This window comes from Lissotriton vulgaris, chromosome 11, assembly GCF_964263255.1.
Source record: "Lissotriton vulgaris chromosome 11, aLisVul1.2, whole genome shotgun sequence".
NCBI lineage: Eukaryota > Metazoa > Chordata > Amphibia > Caudata > Salamandridae > Lissotriton > Lissotriton vulgaris.
This window is the reverse complement of record NC_141699.1, coordinates 610,989,588-611,011,889: the sequence shown is the minus strand read 5'-3', so window position 1 is coordinate 611,011,889 and position 22,302 is coordinate 610,989,588. Positions and strand designations below refer to the sequence as shown.

At 44.7% G+C, this 22,302-nt stretch overlaps 1 protein-coding gene across 3 annotated transcripts in view; it reads right to left on the bottom strand.

Moving 5' to 3' along the window:
• U2SURP (U2 snRNP associated SURP domain containing) overlaps positions 1-22,302 on the bottom strand; it is an 835,376-nt gene that overhangs the window by 636,511 nt on the left and 176,563 nt on the right. For all 3 annotated transcript variants that reach the window (XM_086943721.1, XM_086943722.1, XM_086943723.1), the window contains 2 exons: positions 3,516-3,643; positions 754-821 (listed from right to left, as the gene is read on the bottom strand). In XM_086943721.1, coding sequence (XP_086799847.1) covers positions 754-821; positions 3,516-3,643 — 196 coding nt within the window. The remainder of the gene's footprint in view (positions 1-753; positions 822-3,515; positions 3,644-22,302) is intronic.

The following is a 22,302-nucleotide window of genomic DNA, read 5'->3' as shown; positions in this document are numbered from 1 at the left end:
AAAAAAGGCAAGAAGGACTACATATAGAAAAATCAATACCACATGACAACAAACTACTTATACATAGACCATCAACACAACCCAAAGTCCTGACGAAAGTTCTATTTAAAGTGCTGTTTGAAGGGTCAAAATACACTGCGAAGACACAAAGTATGTGGAAAGAATAACCCAGCCTTGAAATATTCCACTGAGTGTGCGAAAAATACCATGGGAGGACTCATCCTATACTTTAATTTCCCTTTTTCTCCAAGGCATGCGTAAATAAGAGGTCATTAGAGGGAGTGCACTGTAACAGACATGATCAGTTTACCCTTACAAATACATGGGACTGTTCTCCAATCTATACAAAATACATATTACTGATTTATTTAAAATATATGAATGATAGGTATATTGGTTTGCCAGAAAACGGGATCATATTGGTCACATTTACATTAATTGAATGGTGGAGTTACATACTTTCATTAAAACTTTCATTTATACACAAATTTACAGCTGATTCTTCTTTCAAACAATACACAACTGTCTTCCCAAAGAAAAGTAAGATAAATGATCGGTTCTAAATGATACTCAGTATGCAGACAAATATCTTTGATTTATTAACCCACGAGGAGGAGGAGGAGGTGGAAGTATGTGCAAACAAGTTTGGTAACAGAAAGTTAGTACTCTTTCACTAAAACACATTGTAATAACAACCTGCACAAGAACAGAAAAAATAGAGTCACTGCATATTATATACTATGCTAAACTTACTGTTTAAGTTCTTCTTTGAAAAGCTCCAAATTGCTCTTTTTCTTTTCTTTTTCCCCTTTCTTCAGTGGCTACAAAAGCGGAGATAAAAAAAAAAAAACATAAGTTATTATACATCTATATGTTATGTACCAAGTAAGAAAACATATTGCATCCAACCTAATAAATGCACTTTCCTATTTCAAAAGGTTTGCCTGCATGGCTCCTCTAATAAGCACACAAAGGTCTACATTTTTTTAAATGATTCAAAAGAAATAAAAGAAGCAAATGCACTATTCACTGGAAAAAAAGGGAAAGGCACGTTATAGGTGGATGAAAATTCCAGTTAAAACATGCGGCTTTAAATAATTAAAAAAAACACTGAAATTCACCTATAACTTGTGCACTAAAGTAACTATTACTTGCAACCCCGTCATGCAGTGTTGTCATCTATGATGCCATTTCAGATGTTGCAGTGATGTTATCAATTATATCACAGAAAATGTCATGAGTGATGTAATATGTGAGGTCATAAGACGTGCATGGCAAGGGCACACTTTATAGTTACTTTAGGGCACTTTATTTCTTTAATCTATAAACAATTTTTGGTTGCCCCAGTGCCCATCTGAGGCACCAACACCTTTTTCAATGTTTGGGGCTGCATGGCGAGTCCCCATAAACTCCATGTCACCTACCCAGGCGGTCTTCAGACAGACTTCTTTCCGTCTCTCCTCATTGTCTCGTCCCTAGCTCCTATCCCCTCTCCCCAGAATTCTCTCCCCTAGCCCGCTACTCTGCCTACCCCCTGTCCTTTGTGCCCTTTGACTAAGCACTCCTTCTCCCCTTGTTGGGAAAAGATCCAATATTTATACTCTGGAGTCTCAGTGAACCCGCTGAGTGAGTCCACTGCGCCAAGGGAGCCACTCACAATTGAGGTATGGTATGGTACCCCTTGCCAAAGCACTCCCTCTCCCCTTTCTGGAGAAGGATCCAGTATGTAGGTCTTGGAGTCTCAGAGACCTCTCTGAGAGAGTCCACTGCGCAAAGGGAGCCTCTCGCAATAGAGATATGGAAGGGATACCACTTCCCCTGGGATCACAGCTTACTGGACTTTGGAAGTTGCCTTGACTTGTCTAACGGTTTGTGTCCCCGTCACCCTTCCCTCTTCTCCCCTTGCTGTGACTCTCACCCTCCCCTCCTCTTTCCGACCTTCATTATCTTTCTATTTCCCCTACTCCAACCCCCCTGAATCTCTCACCTTGCCTTCTTTTCCCCTTACGTATTTGTGCTTATTGTTTATCTCGACCTTACAAGTAACTATGTTGCCATGCTCTAAGAACTGGGTAACCTTTGTAACGATGTAACCTGTAACTATGATCTGATGCTCATGTAAAGCGCTCTGATACCTCTGGGTCTAGCCAGCGCTATATAAAACTTTTAAAATAAAATATATTTAAAAAAAATTATAAGTGGGTACCTGGTGCCTACCCAGAGGACCCAAAATGCCTGGTTCTTTGGGGGGCGCGAGGGAAGCCCCAGGGCCCCCTCATCCCCTGGCAGGAGTTGGCCACTTTCTTTACTGCTGGGTACCCCAGATCCCACCCCGCAGCACCCACAATGCCTGGTTTGTTGGGGGCCACAAGAGAAATCCCAAGGCCCAAGTCTGCTCCCTGACCAGCACCCATTGGGGGACTGGCGGGAGCCAGCACCCTCCTCCTCTGCTCCCGTCCAGCTGTGTTGTCTGGCAGAGTGCGCAGGCGGGCAAAAAAACAGCAGAGTCCAGGGGAATGCGGTCCCCGGGACACTGCTTAGATCTACAGCACGGGATGGGTTCCCCCAGGCTGATCAGCAGCATCGGGAGGAGGGCTGCACACCTCCTCCCCTATTTGGAAATGGCCCGGGGTCTCATTGAAGCATAAAAAGAGGGCCCCCAACCCCTTCCTTTTAACTATTATTTTGTGACCCTTGGGAGGGGGTCCCTCAGGCCTGTAGTCTGCTCCAAAAATATGTTGGGTCACGGGGGATGGAGTCCCTGGGCCAAAACTAGCTCGGGAAAGGAGGCCCACGCACACACATATCCATTTGTCACCAGTATGTCGCATCTCTAAGCTTACCCCTGCGCTGGCGCACAAACTGCTACCATGCGCCCGCACAGACACATTTGCACCAAGGGCAAAGGATGCCTGCGTTGTGGGGAGATTGTTTATATGCTGGAATATGTAGGAAGGGTTCCCTTCCTGCACATAAACAATCAGAAATGGCGTTTTTTAACTTCTAAGTGTGCTGCATTAGCACACATAAAACTTGCAAAACGGCATTGTTTTACAGATTGTTTACGTGCACGAAGGGACACTATCCTGTACATAAACAATCACCAGAGGTGATATCCTCTTTCTATGCGTGCTGCAGAATGCAACACGCATAGAAAGAGGAAAAAACAAGGAGAAATGAATACATTTCTGCTTGTTGCGCCTCCCTACGCCTTCCCTGGGGAGGCATAGCATTCAGACACATTTCCAGATTTACGATTTCTAGTAAAACATGGAAATGTGTCTCGTTTCAGGGTGTTGCATGGGAACACCCATGAAACGCCCCTTTCACGCAAAGTGCTGTGTGCAAATGGGCCATATTTACAAGACCAGAAAATGTCAAACATATGTGGAGTGATGCAACATTTTGGAAATTGCATAATATCTGGCCCTCAAGTAAAGGATATTGTGCAAAATTACAGTGAACATTTTCATTTTTGTTCTTGAAAGCAGAAGAGCATTAGTGCCTATACTTACTGGCTTTTTGGAATCCAATATTAAAAGTGCAGGAGGTTTCTCATTGATAGGTGGTGGGCATTGTGGATCAGCAAATCGCGATGCAGGCTTGTACAATTTACCTCGTTTTTCATCAGTTTCCTGCTCATCTGAAAAGATAAATAAATAGAACTAAATCATAAGACTAATCTTTCAGGGTTCATTCTTTCAGCGTAACATTAATATCTTATCAACACATCATTTATTTATCAGCACCGCCCTGTAACCACTCACTTCTGTTGCTCTCCGACACCACTAAAGCTTATTCAGGATCAACACTCCCTGAACTATAAAGGAATAAAAAATACTCCTTCACTGTTAACCACCCAAATCAATCTCTCATCATGTGTATTTTCAAACATGACAAAACAGAGATACTCGGAAACCCTACTATACATAAAATAATATCTACAGATCGCTATCAACAGCCTTAACAAAACGTGTACTTGGTAAAGAAAACATACTCAACTACGATTCACTGCTCCTGCCCCTTCCCTATGACACCACTCCTCAAAGCCAAACACAACACAGGTTAAAATGCCATGCTATATCTCTTTCAAACAGCTATACCATTTTCTTCTTTGGCTCTTCTTCGCACAAAGACAGCTATCTCTAGAAATCTACACCATCAATGCAGATATCTAACCAGAGAAGTACTATATGAATTCATGTAGACATTGCTCGACAGTCACTGTCAAGTTGGATGTCAACATAAAATATACTCATGGAAAACCAAAAAACCTTTAAAATATCTTACACAATCATAACATCTACATAATCAATGCATCTACATAAAACAAACCACACCCATTTCGACTATACCAAACAACAATCTGCACTTTCGAATATCCTTCACTAAATCAATTGCTAAAACCACAATAAATTCAGACATATACTTCTCAGAAGTTATAGCAATTGGGTCTCACAAACACCAAAGAACTTAAAGCACTCAAAGTACACCCAAGGTAAATATCTCATCCACGGGACACACACAAAGGGACCATTCAACTGAAATTTGTGATAAACACTTTTGATCGCAGAGTTCGCTGAGGACACACCATCCTGATAATGACAATATATATTTTTTTTTAATAATAATAATCTTTATTTGGTTTTTTAGCATTTGCAAGACCATAAAAGATAGTATTCAAACATTTCACAGTAAATTTACAGTTGAATATACGTTAAAAAATTAAAGGAAAATGGCTAAAATTTACGTGAGATATAAAATAATCTTTCAGCTTACAGATTATTTCTGTGTCTCATAATGCACTTTAGAAAATTCAACACATGGTACACAGTGGATTCAGAGTCCAAAGATTGAAGTGAGAGCATAGCTGGGCGACATTGTCTATAGCCCCATGATTTTAGTAAAGGGATAAGCCATATTTTTCGATGGGTGTGGAAGAACCTGCAAAACAGTATTGTGTGCATGGTGGACTGTTGAGAAAGATCATCGCAAGGGCATGGGTCCATCTGAGTTTTCCAGTTATTTTTTTCCGGAAATGTCACAAATCTGAAAAAAAGGTTCATTCTGAACCTTGTTAGGAGCATCTTTTCGTATGCAGTGATCTCTAATGTCAGATAGAACTGAATTTTTGGAAACTGCTGTATCAGAATTGCGTGCATGGTAGATTTTTTCCGAGATCAGTGAAGACAGTCTCAGAGATTCCAAATGGCTCAATGCAGTCTGTTTCAGTTCTTTTTTGGATATGTCTTTTAGGAGTTCTGGTTTATAATAATATTGTTGTAGACCCAGGTCGGAAAAGAAGTGTCTTACATAGGAGAGCCAGGCTATTTTGTGGGCGTGATCCAACTCCATAATGTCCTGCAAGATGCGTTTGGTCAGACTATTTTTTTCCGACAGCCAGACTCGCCTCCAAAGTAAGAGAGGTTGGATTTTGATTAGATCCTCAATATATGAGATTCCCAGTTCTATGTGTGAGGCATAGGTAGAGGTGCCTCGTGGAGTTGATAGAAGGAATCTTATGAAGATATTTTCCTCTTTTGAATAGAGCCAGTGGATATATGTCCCCAGATCCCTGCACCGTATAGTGCGATGGATTGGCATTTCGCAGCGTAAATCTGTAGTAGTTCTACTTGGGGTCTCTTACCAAGTTTGTTTGAGAATTTCATCAACGCCATAATTGCTCGTTTGAATAGATGTCTCCTAGCCTCGACTGCCGCTTTCCAGTTTAGGGAGTCATCGATCATGACCCCTAAATAGGGATATTGTGAGGTCTTTTCTATTTTTTGTTCTTTCAAGAAGATGGGCTTAGGTGCTTTTCTTGGTCCACCAACCACCATGACAAAAGTTTTTTGATGTTAATGTGCAAGTCCAAAGCACCCATGAAATCTGCATATTTAGATAGAGATTTCTGCAGTTCGATGGGGGTACGCGCTAATATAACTGCGTCGTCCGCATAAAGTAGTGCGGGGATCAAGCGATCTTTTACTCTGGGGAGGTCCCTCCCCCCTCTCAGCATGGACTCTTCTAATCCGTTGGTATACAGGGAGAAGAGGAAGGGGGCCAGGACACAGCCTTGCCTCACTCCCCGCTCTACTTTGAATGGCCTCGTCAGTTCCCCTCTTGTCCCGTACCTCACTTTCGCCGTGGCCTCACTGTAAAGCTCTCTTAAATAATCCAAGAGAGGGGGGTCTACCCCCATTTCGCTCAGTAATGACCAAAGCTTAACATGCGAGACACAATCGAATGCGGAGGACAGATCCACATATACCATGTAAATGGCACCAGGTTTGGCGTGGGTGTATTTTGATGTTAACCGGCTTAGATTTAAGGCCTGTTCGATGGTTCCAAAACCCTCCCTGAACCCAAACTGTAGGTCCGAGAGGATGTTTTTATCTTCTACCCAGTGTTGTAGTTTTTCGAGTAGGACTCTGCCCACTACTTTGCCCAAAGAGTCAAGAAGCGATATTGGTCGGTAGCACTTAGGGTCTTGTCGATCCCCCTTCTTGAAAATTGGTACCATAGTAGAGGATGACCATGAGTCTAACAGACCAAGTTTAGTTGTTGCCATACAAACTCTAGTGATTATTGGTACCCAAAGGTCGGGAAGATGTTTGAATAAATCGACTGGGACCCCGTCAGGGCCGGGGGCTTTCCCGCTCTTGCTTAGGGATAGTGCCAGTTCAAAGTCCTGTAGATCCACCTCCATTGGTATAGGATACGTTACTGGATTGATGTTAGACTGGGGTTATTCGCTAGTAAGTGTCAAATTGAAGATTTTCGAAAAGTGGTTCACCCACGTGTCCTCATCAATTGCCACATCGATTTTTGGGCCGTTGGAGTCGGTTAGGAATGGGGTTTTAACTACTTTCCAGAATGCCTGGGTGTCTTTCATGAGTGCACTCTGGTGCAAAGCGTTCCACAAGGATTGTTTTAGTTCTTTTTTCCTTGTTTTCCTGACGGATTACACTCCCGTCGAAGAGATTGGATGTTTAGCTTATCTCGGTTTGGATTTCCGAGAGCTTTCCTCAGATTGGTCTGCGCTTTGGTACAGTCTCGGTTAAACCATCCTGTGGAGCTGTTTTGTTTAGATGTTTTGGTTAAAAGGTTTTTAACCTGTTCTATTATTATATTGAAGTTTTCCAATATTTGATTTGGCTCCGCATAGGAATCGAGACAGATCATAATGTTACTATAGGCAGATGTTATTAACCGCTTTGTCAGAATATTAGGGTCCACTTTCTCCCATCTTATAGTAAATCCGTTCCTTTTGCCCAGTTCGAGCCTGTTCTGCTTTAATGCAGATGCTATGGTTGTCATCAGTGTTGTTGGTTGGTTTGTTTGTAGATTTAGGCTTATGGCAGAGTGATCGCTGAGATTATTTTCCAAAATTTTAAAATTGTTAATTTGGCCTTTCAAAGCTTCTGTGACTATTGCATAGTCCACGGTAGTCTTGTGGCCCCTTCCTCTATACGTTGGTTCTGGTGTGTTATTTGGTTGATGGATGGGGTTTAAGATTTGCAAATCCAGATCAGAAAGCATTTTGTTCATAGCTGACCCTACTCCCGAATGGATAAAATGGACTAATGAGTTGTCGTGCTCATCCACCAGGCCGCAGGTATCATTGTTGGGACAAGGGTGTAGGTTAAAATCTCCTCCCCATATTATGTGAGCATTTTCCATTTTCTGTTTAGAGTGGCAGTGTTCAGTTATTTTTTCCCGAATTATGGAAAGAATACTCAAGAAGTTTTCGTCCTCTAGATTGTTGTATATGTTGATTATGGAGATGGAGAGTTTTTTCCCTACTATGACAGTGAGGATCTGGAAGTTCGATAATAAATCCACCTTAAAAATCTTCATGTCTGGAATTGTGTTTGCCAAATAGATTACCAATCCCCCTTTAGGTCTGCCTGAAATGCTTGGAAGGGCAGGGGACATAAAGGTCCTGTACCCTACAAGGTGGAGGGGCATCGTTGCCCAGGTTTCTTGTAGGCAGATGATTTGGGTGTCCTTTAGGAAGCCGGCTGCCGACCCATCCTCGATTTTGTTTCGGAGGCCAGCCACATTCCAGAAGATCACAGAGAGCTGAGTGGGCGTGTTTTCTGGAGCTATATTTTTCGTTTGTAAGGGGGCTGAAACAGGGACAGGAGGGGTCAAGGTTATTTGTGAGGGCTCAGGGGGTATGATTGTTGGTCAATCGACCATTTCCAAGCCGCTAAACCGGTTTGAGGTGGGTATGCCCTGCCAGTTTTGCCCGTAGTTGTTATCTCTGTAACTGGGTCCATAAGGTTGATGGGGTAGTCTCTCCCACTGCTCCCAGTTTCTAAATCTATTTTGTGGGCCGGTGAGCTGCCATGGGACTTCTCTCTGCTGGTGGTTCTGGTTTACTGGCCACCAGGAGTTATCGGGGTCGTTAGGTCGTGGTGGTAGTTTAGGACCAGTGAAGTCTAGCTCCCATGGCTGTGGGATTGGTTTCTGCCAAATGTTATCATTGTCACGTGTGTAGTTGTTGTTATTATACCTTTTTGGGTAGAAGTACGACAGAGATCTTGTTGCAATCCCCCCTGAGGTGTTATTGTATTCCCAAGAGCAGATATAATCAGCTATGTTGGGGTCCTCAAACGTGATAACTATGCAATCACCCCGGATGGTTTTTTTCCTATGACCTACCCACGGGGTCCGGGATACTGATGCTATTCTGCTTTTCCAGGGTGGCGGGACGGGGCGGTTTGTATTCAACCAATACTGGACTTTGTTCTTTAACGACCAGTTAGGTTCCGTCCCCTCACCTGTGAGTTCGGGGACCCCTGTCATAACTACCACATATGGAGATGCCTCAGGGGGCAAGTTTAAAGTAGGTCTTTGATCAGTAGTCCCTCCCGGCTGACCTTTTGTTTTAGGAGGATTTGTGTTTGTTGTAGCAGGGGTTTTAGGAGCGGGTGTTTTGATGGTTGGGGTATTTACTGTTGGTGTCGAGTGGGAATTGGTTTGTGAGGGAATGGTTAGGGGCTTTGGAATTGTTTTTTGGGCAGTAGGAGGGTTTGTCACTGTGGGGAGTTTTACTGTAATTTGTTTTTTGGTCTGTGGTGGAGGTAAAGTTACAGGTTTCTTAGGTGCGGAAAGTGTGGTCGTGGGGATTGGGTCTGGTTTAGGCTGAGGTTGCGGGAGTATAGGTTTGAGAGAGCCAAAACATTTTGTTAGTTGACTCTCAATATTGCCTAGTCTGGATTCTAGGGGGTGAATGTAAGAATTTAGGAGGAAGGCTATCTCCTTAATTAGCCTCGCTGATTCTCTGTCTCTACCTAATTGTTGTGAGCTAGGAGGATCTGGAATTATGGAGTCTTGAAGGTCGCGTGGTACATGATGGATTGTTACGATGTTATTGTTTGGGGGAGTAGGGTGATGGGGTGACGTTGCCGGGTTTGTATCATCGACCAAGACTATATGCTCGATCGCTTTGGTGTTTCCAGTGTGCTCTAGATTTTTCTTAGCTTTCCTTTTCTTTATGGCACCCTCCCGCTTCCCTCTCATTTGCCTTATTTCTTCAGGGGTTGGGTCAGGGAAGATGTCAGGGGTTTTCTCTAGCTCACTCTCTGTGAAAGTTACGGATAGTTGGGAGGCTGAAAGGTCTACGTTGTTTGGAAGACTGAGTGTTTGCGGTCGCCGAGATTTGGTTTGGCGCTGACTGTACTTCTGGGGTTCTTGCAGTTGCTAGTAGCCCCATTGAGGAGCGGCGTGCGATTGCAAGGTCAGTTGAAACTCTCCCCTCCATTAGACTTATGCTCTGGTCGATGAATGAATTTGTTTTAGCTAGAAAGTCATCCATTGGACCTAATAATGTCTCTCCTATCCCGCTCTTTTTGGGTTTTTTCTGCTTGCTAGATCTCGTATTCATTTTTCAATGTTAAGTTATTAAGAGATCTTTCTGAGATGTCTGTCGTGTTCTTGCAGAAGTCGGAGAGATAATAGATCCCTATATCGGGACGACCAGGATGTAGTGCTTAGGGGTGTGGGCCGGACCGGACTCTCACGTTCTCGAACGGCCTTAAACGGCCCACTCTTTGCCCGGTCTTCGCCCCGATCTCCGCCCCGCGCGCGTCCCGCGTGCGCGTTGCTGACGCAGATTATCAAGGAGGAGGGCGGGTGAAGGGGGCGGGAAGAGGACCAGCTGCGGCCGATCAGCGCCGCTCAGCACGCTGGTCCTCGCAGTCCCGCCTCTAGCCTTGGTCTGTAGATGGTAATGCCAGCAAGCGCGTTGGTGCTCCTATGCACGAACACGGAATCCAAATAGACAATCCCCACCAAAAGTCCTTAGCCTGCAATCGGCACCCGCGGAGCGGGGGCCGCGAGGCGTGGTGGTGTAACGGCCAGAACAGACAAGAAAGCGGTGACAGCACTCCGTCAGGGTTACAGGAGAATCCCAGGCAGCTCACACTCCGCAGTGTCCTTAACGGGTGGAGGGGGCGGGAAGAGGACCAGCTGTGGCCGATCAGCGCCGCTCAGCACGCTGGTCCTCGCAGTCCCGCCTCTAGCCTTGGTCTGTAGATGGTAATGCCAGCAAGCGCGTTGGTGCTCCTATGCACGAACACGGAATCCAAATAGACAATCCCCACCAAAAGTCCTTAGCCTGCGAGCGGCTCCCACGGAGCGGGGGCCGCGAGGCGTGGTGGTGTAACGGCCAGAACAGACAAGAAAGCGGTGACAGCACTCCGTCAGGGTTACAGGAGAATCCCAGGCAGCTCACACTCCGCAGTGTCTTTAACGGGTGGAGGGGGCGGGAAGAGGACCAGCTGCGGCCGATCAGCGCCGCTCAGCACGCTGGTCCTCGCAGTCCCGCCTCTAGCCTTGGTCTTTAGATGGTAATGCCAGCAAGCACGTTGGTGCTCCTATGCACGAACACGGAATCCAAATAGACAATCCCCACCAAAAGTCCTTAGCCTGCGAGCGGCACCCGCGGAGTGGGGGCCGCGAGGCGTGGTGGTGTAACGGCCAGAACAGACAAGAAAGCGGTGACAGCACTCCGTCCGATAATGACAACCATTTCAAACCTTTACGAAAAAGAAAAACTTTCAAAAAAAGAACACTGAACACAAGCCTTATAGATCCTCATTACTTTTCTAAACAAGTGCCACCAGACAAATCTCAAGAAATAAAGTTAGGCCCTAAAGGACGAGGACTAGGCAGGGCCGTATTCATATATGAAAGAAGAAAAATAGCCTGTACCTCAACTTATTTGAAAGCATTCACAGTTTTTGCTTAATGGCCAAACACATTTCTTTAAGTTTGTACAAGTATTTTATTTATACCTTTCACGTTTGCATTTTAGCTCTTTTCTGTTTGTTAACAGAGAATCTTTAAGGAAAAGAAAACCCAGAACACAGCCTTGGAAAAACTCTATGAGAAAGAAAGAACCACATCTTTCAGGTACAACTGAAAGTAGAATGAAGAGTTAGTGAAAGTGTGGTAGAAAAGAATGAAGACACCCCCCTGAAAATGATGTTTTCTTTGTATACATCCTCCACAGAAAATCAGAAAGGCCTGATGAGAATCCAGGCATTGATCTCCTAGGATTCGAAACACGTTGGCACAACAATGGTGCACAGAGGAATAAGGATTTGAAATCTTGCTTTTTACTAATTTAGAATTAATTTCTATTTATTTAAAGCGTGAATAATGTCCCTGTGCAACTACGGATACATAGACATTTTTTATAAACCAGTCTAGGATCATTGATTTATTCACTGTCATTGGTGAACAAAGCTACAAGTATTGGATGCTTTTATGTTTTCAGTCTTTTTGTGTAAAACTGTACTGTGATGTAGTATGTATAGTAGGTCTTAGTAGGTATGTGGATTTAAAATGTTTTCTTAGGTTTTTTCTTAATTGTTCATATATGAAATGTATAAAGAATTGGACAATTCTCCTTTTCATACAGAAATAATCTAAGGAAAATGCATACGTGAAAAGTGAAAGGTATACATAAAATACCGGTACAAACTTAAAGAAATGTGTTTGGCCAATAAGCAAAAACTGTAAATGCTTTTAAATAAGTTGAGGTACAGCCTATTTTTCTTCTTTCATACCAGACAAATCTCAGCACTGTCTAAAAGCACATTCTGTGAAGGAGATCACCCTTAAAGTAGTAGGCAAGTTAGCGTTTGATTTCGGCTCAGCGCAAACCAGAGGCCAGCAAGAAAAACAACTTGTTTAAAAAGTTTCTCAGACCCTTCAAACTAACACCAAACAACTGAATGGCTTTGCGCATGGATCATTAATTGCAACTAAACTTGAACATTAAGACTACCACTACTAACCAAGCAATTTTAGAAAATGAAAATTAAATTCAATGCCAAGATTACCTATAAGCAAATACTACACCCATAAGCTACTTCCCTTCATCTTCCAGACACTAAGTCATGCCTTTCTGGTTACAGCAAATCAACCACAGAAAACACAGAGGTCTTTATCTTGGAATCCTGGAAAGTATGAGTTTACTAGGCAGTAACCTACACAACATGTAGGTACAGATGTTTACCATAAGTGCCCATGGGACAACTACACCATTGCACTCTTTTTGATTAGCCAAGTTACTCCCTTTGTACACTTGACTATCCAGGTGTAGGGAAATGGAGCAGTCAAGTCTGTGAAGTGTTAGCGATGCCTGTATAGCACAACACTGTAAATAACAAAATTAACAAGTGTTACCGAAACCAATAGTTCTGGTCAAGTTGGTGCAGTGGTTACTTATTTTTTTACTGAAAACACATGGAACGAAGATGAAGGGGGGGGGGGGGATCAACATATGTTTGTAATAAAAGTATTACACTTAAAAGGAAAATGCTACTTACAAGTATGCATCTGTTCTTGGCATGTACAGCTGCAGATTCTTACACAGTGCATTAGATCGCCACCTGGTGTTGGGCTCGGATGATTGCATGTTGTTGTCGTCTTGGAAGAAGTCTTTGTAGTCACGAGATAGGTGACTCCTCTCTTGGACGATAGTGCGCAGGGGCAACGGCTCAGTCCTTTGATTGTTTTTCGCCATGATGGGAAATGATGGAGTTTGTAGAAAGAAGAAAGGATGTCCATGCGTGTATATCTAATTAAGATAGAACTGGAACCAATACAGGCCCCGGGGAGGCGGGAGGGCGTGTAAGAATCAGCAGCTCTGCATGCCAAGAACAGATGCATACTGGTAAGTAGCATTTTCCGCTCGAGGCATATGAGCTGCAGATCTTACACTGTGCATAGACTGTACAGCAGTGTCTCCCCTTAGCGGTGGTCACCTGTATCTGTTGTAGTAGTTTGAAATAGGGTTTTGAGGCCAGCTTGGCCTACTGCAGCTTGCTGCTTAGCTTGCACTTCAACACAATAGTGTTTAGTGAAGTTGTGTGTTGTAGACCATGTTGCTGCCTTGCAAAGGTCTTCTAGGGGAATGTCCCTCTAAGAAAGCCATGGAGGCTCCTAGTTTGCGTGTGGAGTGCGCCCTAGGAGGAACTGTTAATGTGCGTTTTGCTTTTTGATAGCATATCTGTATACATTTTACAATCCACCTTTCAATTCCAGCTTCAGAGATAGGGTTGCCTTTGTGTGGTGGAGAGAAAGCTACAAACAATTGCTTTGTTCTGCACAAGGATTTGGACCTATCTATATAATAGAGGAGAGCTCTTTTAACGTCTAGTGTGTGTAGAGCTCTTTCTGCTACAGAGACTGGGTTTTGGAAAAACACTGGTAACTCTACAGATTGGTTTGAATGAAACGGAGTAATGACTTTTGGAAGGAATTTGGGATTTGTTCTGAGAACCACTTTATTACGGTGTAATTGTAAAAATGATTCTTGTATAGTGAAAGCTTGAATCTCACTTACTCTCTTAAGAGATGTAGCTATTAGGAAAGCTGTTTTCCATGTGAGGAATTGCAGTTCACATTTGTGTAGAGGTTCAAAAGGTGGTCCCATGAGCCTTGTAAGAACAATGTTTAGGTTCCACACTGGAGAGGGTGGTAACCTGGGAGGAATGATTGTTTTTAATCCTCTATAAACGCTTTAATAGCAGGCACTCTAATTAGAGACAAATTTTGTCTATTTTGTAAATATACTGCAATTGCTGCCAGATGTAGGCGTATAGATGAATATGCCAAATTACATCTTTGTAAATGTAGAAGGTAACAAATGATATTTTGGATGGAAGCATCTAGGGGATCAATATGGTTATTGTTGCAGTAAATGGCAAATCTTTTCCATTTAGCAGCATAGCAAGCTCTAGTAGTAGGTCTCCTGGCTTCTTTAATGATATTCATACAGTCTGGTGGTAGGTTAAGATAACCACACTCTAAGACTTCAGGAGCCAGATCGCCTGATTCAGTTTACTTGGTCTGGATGTCTGATGTCTCTATGGTTCTGCGTTAGCAGGGATGTTGTCAGGCGTAGTTTTTGGAGTGGAACTAGGGATAGTTCTAGCAGAGTTGTATACCACGGTTGGCATGCCCATGTGGGAGCTACAAAAAATCAGTTTGAGCGACTTGACGTAGCTTGCGCACTACTAGTGGTATTCGTGGTAGTGGCGGAAAAGCGTACGCAAATCTGCCTGGCCAGTTCATCCATATCGCATTGCCCTTGGACAGCGGGTGTGGAAACCTGGCGGCGAAGGTTGGGCATTTTGCGTTTTCGTATGTGGCGAACAGATCTATGTCTGGATGACCCCACTGGCTGTAGTTCCCATTCGTGAATCAGTTGTGTCTGCCGACTTAACAGATCTGCTATCTAATTGTGAACTCCTGGAAGGTGTTCGGCTAACAGATATATGTTTTGTGGAATGGCCCATCTCCAAATGTTCTGTGCAAGCTGGAACAGCTGTAGAGTGTGTCCCCCCTGTTTTTGAATATAGTACATAGCTGTCATGTTGTCCGTTCGGATTAAGACAGCTTTGTTTTGTACTTGTACTTGGAATGTTTTGAGTGCTAAGAATATTGCTAGCAACTCTAGGTGATTGATGTGGAACAATTTTTGTTGATCGGTCCATTGTCCTCGAGTTGTATGATGTAGGAGATGGGCTCCCCATCCTGTGAGAGATGCGTCTGCTGTAAGTACTATTTGTGGAACAGGTTCGAGGAACGGCCCCCCTTTTGTCAAGTTTTGGGTATTCCACCACTGCAGAGAGTGGTGTGTGCAGCTGTCTACCAACACCAGGTCTGTTAGTTGTCCTTGAGCCCGATTTCACTGTTGTGCTAGACATTCCTGTAATGGACGCATTAGCAGTCTTGCATATGGTACAATGAAGATGCAAGATGCCATCATGCCTATTAGTCTCATGAACACTTTGGCAGGGAGAGAATGTTGATGTTGGAACTTTGTGACAAAGGCTTGAATGCTCTGTGTCCTTGCTGGACTGGGATATGCTAGAGCTGTACTCCTGTTTATTGTAGCCCCTAAATATTGATGTACATGAGGGGGCTGTAGGTGAGACTTGATGTTGTGAACTGTGACCCTAAGTCGTGCAATGTTGGAATTGTCTGATGTGTGTTGAACACACTGATTGAATGACTTGGCTTTTATGAGCCAATCGTCTAGATAAGGGAAGACATGTATTTGTTGTCTTCCGAGATGTTCTGCTACTACTGCTAGGCAATTTGTGAACACTCTTGGTGCAGTGGTTACCCTGAATGGAAGGACTTTGAATTGATAATGCTGTCCTTCCAGAACAAACCTTAGATACTTCCTGTGAGAAGGATGTATAGGAATGTGGAAGTAGGCGCCTTTGAGAACTTGTTTTGTAAGGAAGTCGCCTTGTTGCAGCAATGGGAGCACTTCTTGTAAAGTGATCATATGAAAATTATCTGAGTGTATATAGTCATTGAGGGGCCTGTTGTTGAGAATTGGTCTTATTGTCCCGTCATTTTTGGGTATTAGAAAATACAGCGAGTGAACCCCTGTTCCTTGATGTTGTTAAAGGAACTATTTCTATTGCGTTCTTTTGAAAAAGTGATAGGACTTCTTGTTTGAGCAGCGTGAGATGTTCTGCAGACATTGGGCGCTGCCTGGGTGGCATGTGTGGAGAGGTAGCTGTAAGTTTGAGGCAGTAGCCATACTGGATAATTTGTCTTACCCATCTGCCTGTTGTGATGGAATTCCAGACTGATAGGAACTGTGTTAGTCTGCCTCCCACAGGAGTGGAGTGCTGTTGGGAGAGCAGAGGGAAGTCACTGTTTTGTGGTGGAAGAGGTTCGATTATTGTGGTTACCTCGACCTCTTCCTTTATTGTTATTGCCTCTATAGCCTCCTCTAAAATATCCTTTACTGGAGGATGCCTGTGTATTGGATTTGAAGGAAGATGTATTGTCTGCTCCAGTTTGTTTGGAGCCTCCTCTATAGAAGGAGCGACGAAAGGAGCCTCTAGCCTGTGTGGATTGCAAAGCTCCCATAGATTTGGCTGTATCTTTTTTCATGTTCTCAAGTGCTGTGTCTACCTCTGGTCCAAACAATTGATGTTGGTTGAACGGCTGGTTTAACAAGGTAGTTTTCACTTCCTGCTTAAATCCTAAAATGCGTAGCCACGCATGACGTCTAAGTAGGACACTAGTGTTTACAGTTCTAGATGCAGTGTCTGCTACATCAAGTGCACGCTTGAGTGAGGCATTTGAAATTAACTTGCCTTCTTGTACAAGGTCATTTGCCTGCGCCTTATATTGGTCAGGTAGATGTTGCATTAATTTTCTAACTGATCATAATGAGCCCTGTCATATCTTGGAAGGAGGGCTTGCGTGTTAGCTATACGCCATGTATTAGTAGCTTGTGCAGCTATTCTTTTGACTGAAGCATCTATCACCTTAGATTCTTTATCAGGGGGTGGTGCTTCACCTGACGTCTGTGAGTTTACTCTTTTTCTAGCATTTGAGATAACTAGTGAATCTAAGGGTAGCTGTCCTTTAATGTAGGCTGGATCACCAGGAGCAGGCCTGTACTTTTTCTCAATTCTAGGGTTTAGGATCCTAGCACGTAGAGGATCTTTAAATACCTCTGGAGCATGTTTGATGACCCCCTTGATCATAGGAAGAATTTGAATAGACCTTTGTGATTGTTCAAACGTCTCTAATAAAAAATCTCCCTCTGCCTCATCTGAATGCATGGTGACCCCATGATAAATGGCAGCCCTATTCAGTAAGTGCCCAAAACCAATATTGTCCTCTAGGGGAGAAGGTTTTGATGGATATGACTGGGTCAGGAATGTCTGGCACATCTCGTGGGTTTGGGTACTCCCAATCTGGATAATCAACAGGGTAGGGAAAAGGCTCATCTGGGTCTACCCCTCCCCTATACTATACTCATCATCATTTTGAGGTGTATGTGGTGAAGAATGAGAAGGAGAGTGTTCAGGAGAATTCGGAGATGAATTGTTAGGAGGAACAGGAGATGAAGGAGAAGGAAGTATAGGAGAAGAAGGGTATATAGGAGATGTGGCAGAATCCTTCTTGACAGGCACTGCAGGTGTAGGTGCTGTGTCTGATTTCCTCTTCCTGTGTGGTGTAGTGGATACATGACCTGTGTTTGGGTCAGTGTAGATCTTCTTTTGTAGAGGATCAGGTCGGTGCCGATTTTTTCAGTTCCGGGCGTGGTTGCTGCTTGTCTTTAGCCTTAGGAGTTGTAACTGTGTCCTTTGGCGTAGATTTCGGCACCGAAGGTGTTGTTTTCGGAGTCGAAGGCTGTTTCGAGGGCTTGAGCTCATCGGAATCAGGCCTTGTATGTTTTGGTACCGAAGATATTGGCTTCTGAGTGGAAGCTGGTCTCGTCGGCTTCAAGGCGTCAGACACTGGCTTCATAGTTTTGTCTTTATAAGTCGAAGGTTTCAGAGCAGAGATTTCTCTCGGTTTCGGTGCAGAGGGAGCTGGTGGGATCGGCACGTGCGGGTTGCTCGGTAACGAGCTACCGGAAGGCTTGAGTATTTTCTTCAGAGCCGGGCTCGATGGCGGGTCTTTTGAAGTGTGTTTTCGGTCTCGATTGTGCCCCGGAGGCGGAGTGTTGACCTTTGCCTTCGATTTGGGTGGTGGGTATGGGGCCGGGCAGTAGTACTCACGCGCTGACCCAATGGTATGGAGTCATCCGAGTCGTCTGCCTCTGATACGGTTTGGAGATCGTCTGAATCTTCTTCGGGAACGAGCAGAACTTCTTCGTCTAAGATATCCACCGGTTCCGGGGCCAATCTCTGCATGTTGTGTCGACGGGCCCTTTGATCTCAAATGGTTTTCTTGGATCAAAAGGACGCACAGGCTGTGCAGCTGGATTTGTCGTGTTCTGGCGATAAGCACAGGTTACACACCTCGTGATGGTCACGGTGAGGGAATTTTGCTCCACAGTTGGGGCATTTTCTGAATGGCATCCTTTCCATGAAGTGTAGGCCTCACGGCGTAGATAGGCCCAATGGCCCGCTTCGACGACCGGAATCGAGCTGATGGAGTAGAGACTATGTTTGTCGATATCTAAATTAGTTTGGTGAAGTTTCAATACGTTTTTACGCGTCAAAGTACTTGAAAAGTAGATTTCGAACCGGAGTAGAAAAAGTACATCCGAACCCAGTGGCGGAAAAAAACAATCTAAGGATGGAGCCAACGCCCATGAGCACTATCGTCCAAGGGAGGAGTCACCTATCTTGTGACTACAAAGACTTCTTCTAAGACGACAACAACAAGCAATCATCCGAGCCCAACACCAGGTGGCGATCTAATGCACAGTGTAAGATCTGCAGCTCATATGCCTCGAACATACATTAACCATTGAATACAACTTTGTAACAAAAAATAAAAAAACACAATTAAAATTACCTTAACCATTGACTCTAACTTTATTAAAACCGAACAAGAGCATCCTAGCAGGTGGGCGTTCTGGGAACAGACTCGGGATTGTTACAAGTGCAAACAAGCATTTGCAATGCAATAGGTCTTGCATTTGTTAAAGTTAGAGCTGTTGACTTTGAAAATTACAATGTTTTTTTTAATTGCAGTGTCAAATATATTTGCATAGCGCAATTGCTATTGGTATATAAAAGCAAAAGTAAAAACATGGCCATTTTTAACTCCAACAGCTCCAACTTTAAGAAATGCGAGAACTACTGCATTGCAAATGCTTGTAGAAAGCTACTGATAGGAAGAAGAGAAGCAGGAGCGAGCTTAATGTGTAAGGCAAAAACCGGGAGAGGAGAGGGTTATAAGAGAATGAGAGAAAGGCAGTTAGGGAAAAGAACGACAGGTAAAGAAGATAGTGAGGAGTAGAGACAAGGTATAAGAGAAGGGCTACAACCAGAGGAGAGGCAGCACAGTGTGTGATGTAGAGGTGGGGATGGAGTAAGGGAGGGTGGGAGTTGTCCCAATATAGAACAAGACCTAAAAAGAAAACCTATGACCTACAGAAAGACAGAACAACCACAACGTCCACGGAGGGAGCAGTGTGAGGCACTCTGGGACAGATCAAAGTACTGAAAGTTCTCATTGTACCACCCAAAGGGACAGCCTTTGGGTGGTACAATGACTGACATTGTAAGACTAAGAGAAACGAGAGACACTATGTGAGACACAGTGATAAACATCAGATCTGGAGTGTGCCGCGTGTGCGTGCGTGCTGCTGTGAAGGTAACAACACTTCTGCCCGCAGACCCAAGAAGGATGGCGAGACAGAGCAGCCCTGCAGATTAGATCATGACACATCATGCTGCAAGATCACAGATCTGCAATGCCGCGTGTGCGTGTCTACCGTGCTGCTGCTGACATTATAAAGTCGTAATGCGCACAGAGCAGTAAACAAAAACAATGTATGAGGCTGCCTGACCAAAGAAGAGTACTCGTATCAAAGAGGTCTGCAGTGCTATAGTGCTGCGTAACCGTGTGACCGTGCGGTGCGTGCAGGTGCTGCTTGCTGTGAACAACACTGTGAACAACACTAAAGCCTGTGGCAGGCTGCCTGACTGTGACGGAAGGATGATGAGACCGTGTCACACCAGCCCTGCAGAAGATCACACTTGTCTGTAGCATCACAGATCTGCAGCGCGCCACGTGTGTTGTGCTGCAGCGCTGTCTGACAGAGGTAATGCGCTGCTCAGAGCTCACAGAAAGTTAATATACTACTAACTTAACACAGTCATGTGAGGATGCCTGACAAATTACGTTCTGGTGAACTTCACAGACTCCTCCACATGAGTCCTGCGGCGGCCATGGCAGACGGGACCCGTCCTGGTTGGTTTGTTATTGCCTCGAGTCGAATCAGTCGCCCTCCTGCGCAGGCAGCTGCAGCGCTGCATGATTGTGCCAGTCAGGCACACAACTCACTCACACGGACTGAGTGGTGGAGTCGAGTCTGATCCCGCCAATCCCGCACGCTTGTTCGCCAGGTCATCCGACCGAGGCGAGTTGCACACGCCCCCCACTGGGCAGAGTCTCTGTCAGACTAGCAGTAGCTGCTGCCTGGTTACTGCAGCAATACTCTGGGCGGCAGGCCCTGCCCGGTGTCTCTCAGACACTGCAGGCAGGCTGCAGAATTGTTACAAGTTAGTTACATTGTAGCAGAGACTAAGAGCTGCGCACGGGCCGTCACTCTGACTAAGAACAGCTTCACTCTGAATGAAAGGTTTGTCACGAACAGGAAGACGTAGACCATCTAGTGTCGAGCAAAATAAAGAAGGGCAAATTAATGCTGCAGCGATGAAAGATGCGGCAGGCTATTGATTGCAGGAAGCGGCCAAACAGCATTCTAGTCTCCTTGCATTGCACAAAGTCATATTTATAAAAGAAACGTCAACCGTTATTAAAAATATGCCCTGTAGAGTGAAAAAAAATCTAGTCGACAAGGCATTTATTCAGTTTATTGATGTACGTGGTTGGTCACGCCACGCTACAGAGTTTATTGTCTTGTCTAGAGATGCAAATGTATCCTTAGTCAGAGCGGGCTGAGGAGAGACTATGGCTTGTGTCACGTGTGCGCATTCACAGTTCTGTCTGGTGGAAGAGCAATCTTCAAATTAGTTCTTACGTATTTGCAGAAGAAATGATTAGCGCTGCTCTGTAGTTTGGAATGAGAATAGGGACGCCAGAGTATGGGGTAATTCTAGAGCGGAAATGAAAAATATGATACAAACTTTTCTTTTCTCATCTTTTTGATGGTGGGTACCTTTTCACTCTAGTTTGCTGTGCTGCGGCACACACAGCCCCCGTTGTCAGAGGTGTTGTCAGCGATGTAACCAGAGTGCCGGCGGTCAGTGGCAAACACGCATTTCATTAATGAAATACTCACACCCTTCACAGAGACGAATGGAAACAAAGCCATGGACTGCTCGCGCGCACAACTCGTGCGCAAGCAGCCCACCTCTCTTTCCTTCTTTCATTTAGTTGCTTCCCCATGAAATTGATCCAAAAAAAGAAGAAGCCTGCGAGTGGTGAACGCACGCGCTACTGCGAGCCATGTGATTTCAATTATCGGGCCCATGTCTGGGCACGATAATTGAAACCACATGACTGTTGGCACGCATAATAGACACCAATAGGCCATGGGCTGAGCAATGCAACCGCCTTTGGCCAATTGCATGCATTCTTTCATAAAAATATGCACGTAAAGGCCAATAGCGTGGCCCAAAAGGAATCGCACCTGCACAAGCGTGTGCGATTCCTAGACCCGTTTTCAAACCCCCCTACAAAAAGTCACTCACTGCGCGAGCAATGCTGCGCACTGCACCGCTAGGCGCAAGACCTACAAATGCTCCAGCTGCGCATATATATATATATATATATATATATATATATATATATATAATTTCACAAGAGTTGCCCCCCTTGGTGAAAGCCCAAAGACACCAGGTAAGTTTTAAGTGGTTTATTGGAGAGAGCTGCCGCTGTCACAAACAAGACACCCTTCTAAGTTGCAGTCAATTTCGCCGACGCGTTTCGTGCACTACATGCACTTCTTCTTGGGCTGACTGAATGAATGAAGCAAGCGAGGTCAAGGCACCTGTGTACTAAATCACCAACGCGCCCCAGTGGGCGTGGTCACATTGCCTGCTGGTAGTTGTAGTGCCTTGGCAGTGTAATCCCAGTGGGTGCTTGCGCAAAGTCATTCACAAATGTTCAAAGGTCCCCAGTGGGTAGAGGGGGGTTTTAACTGCAAACGGCGACACCATCCGACTCTCCTCACCGCTCCCAGTGCCTCCCAATACTGACGCTGGTTGGCGCCAGCACGCAGACTGAAGAATCAGCAGGGCTCCCACCGCGGCCGGACCAGCCGCATCAAATAATTTCACAAGAGTTGCCCCCCTTGGTGAAAGCCCAAGG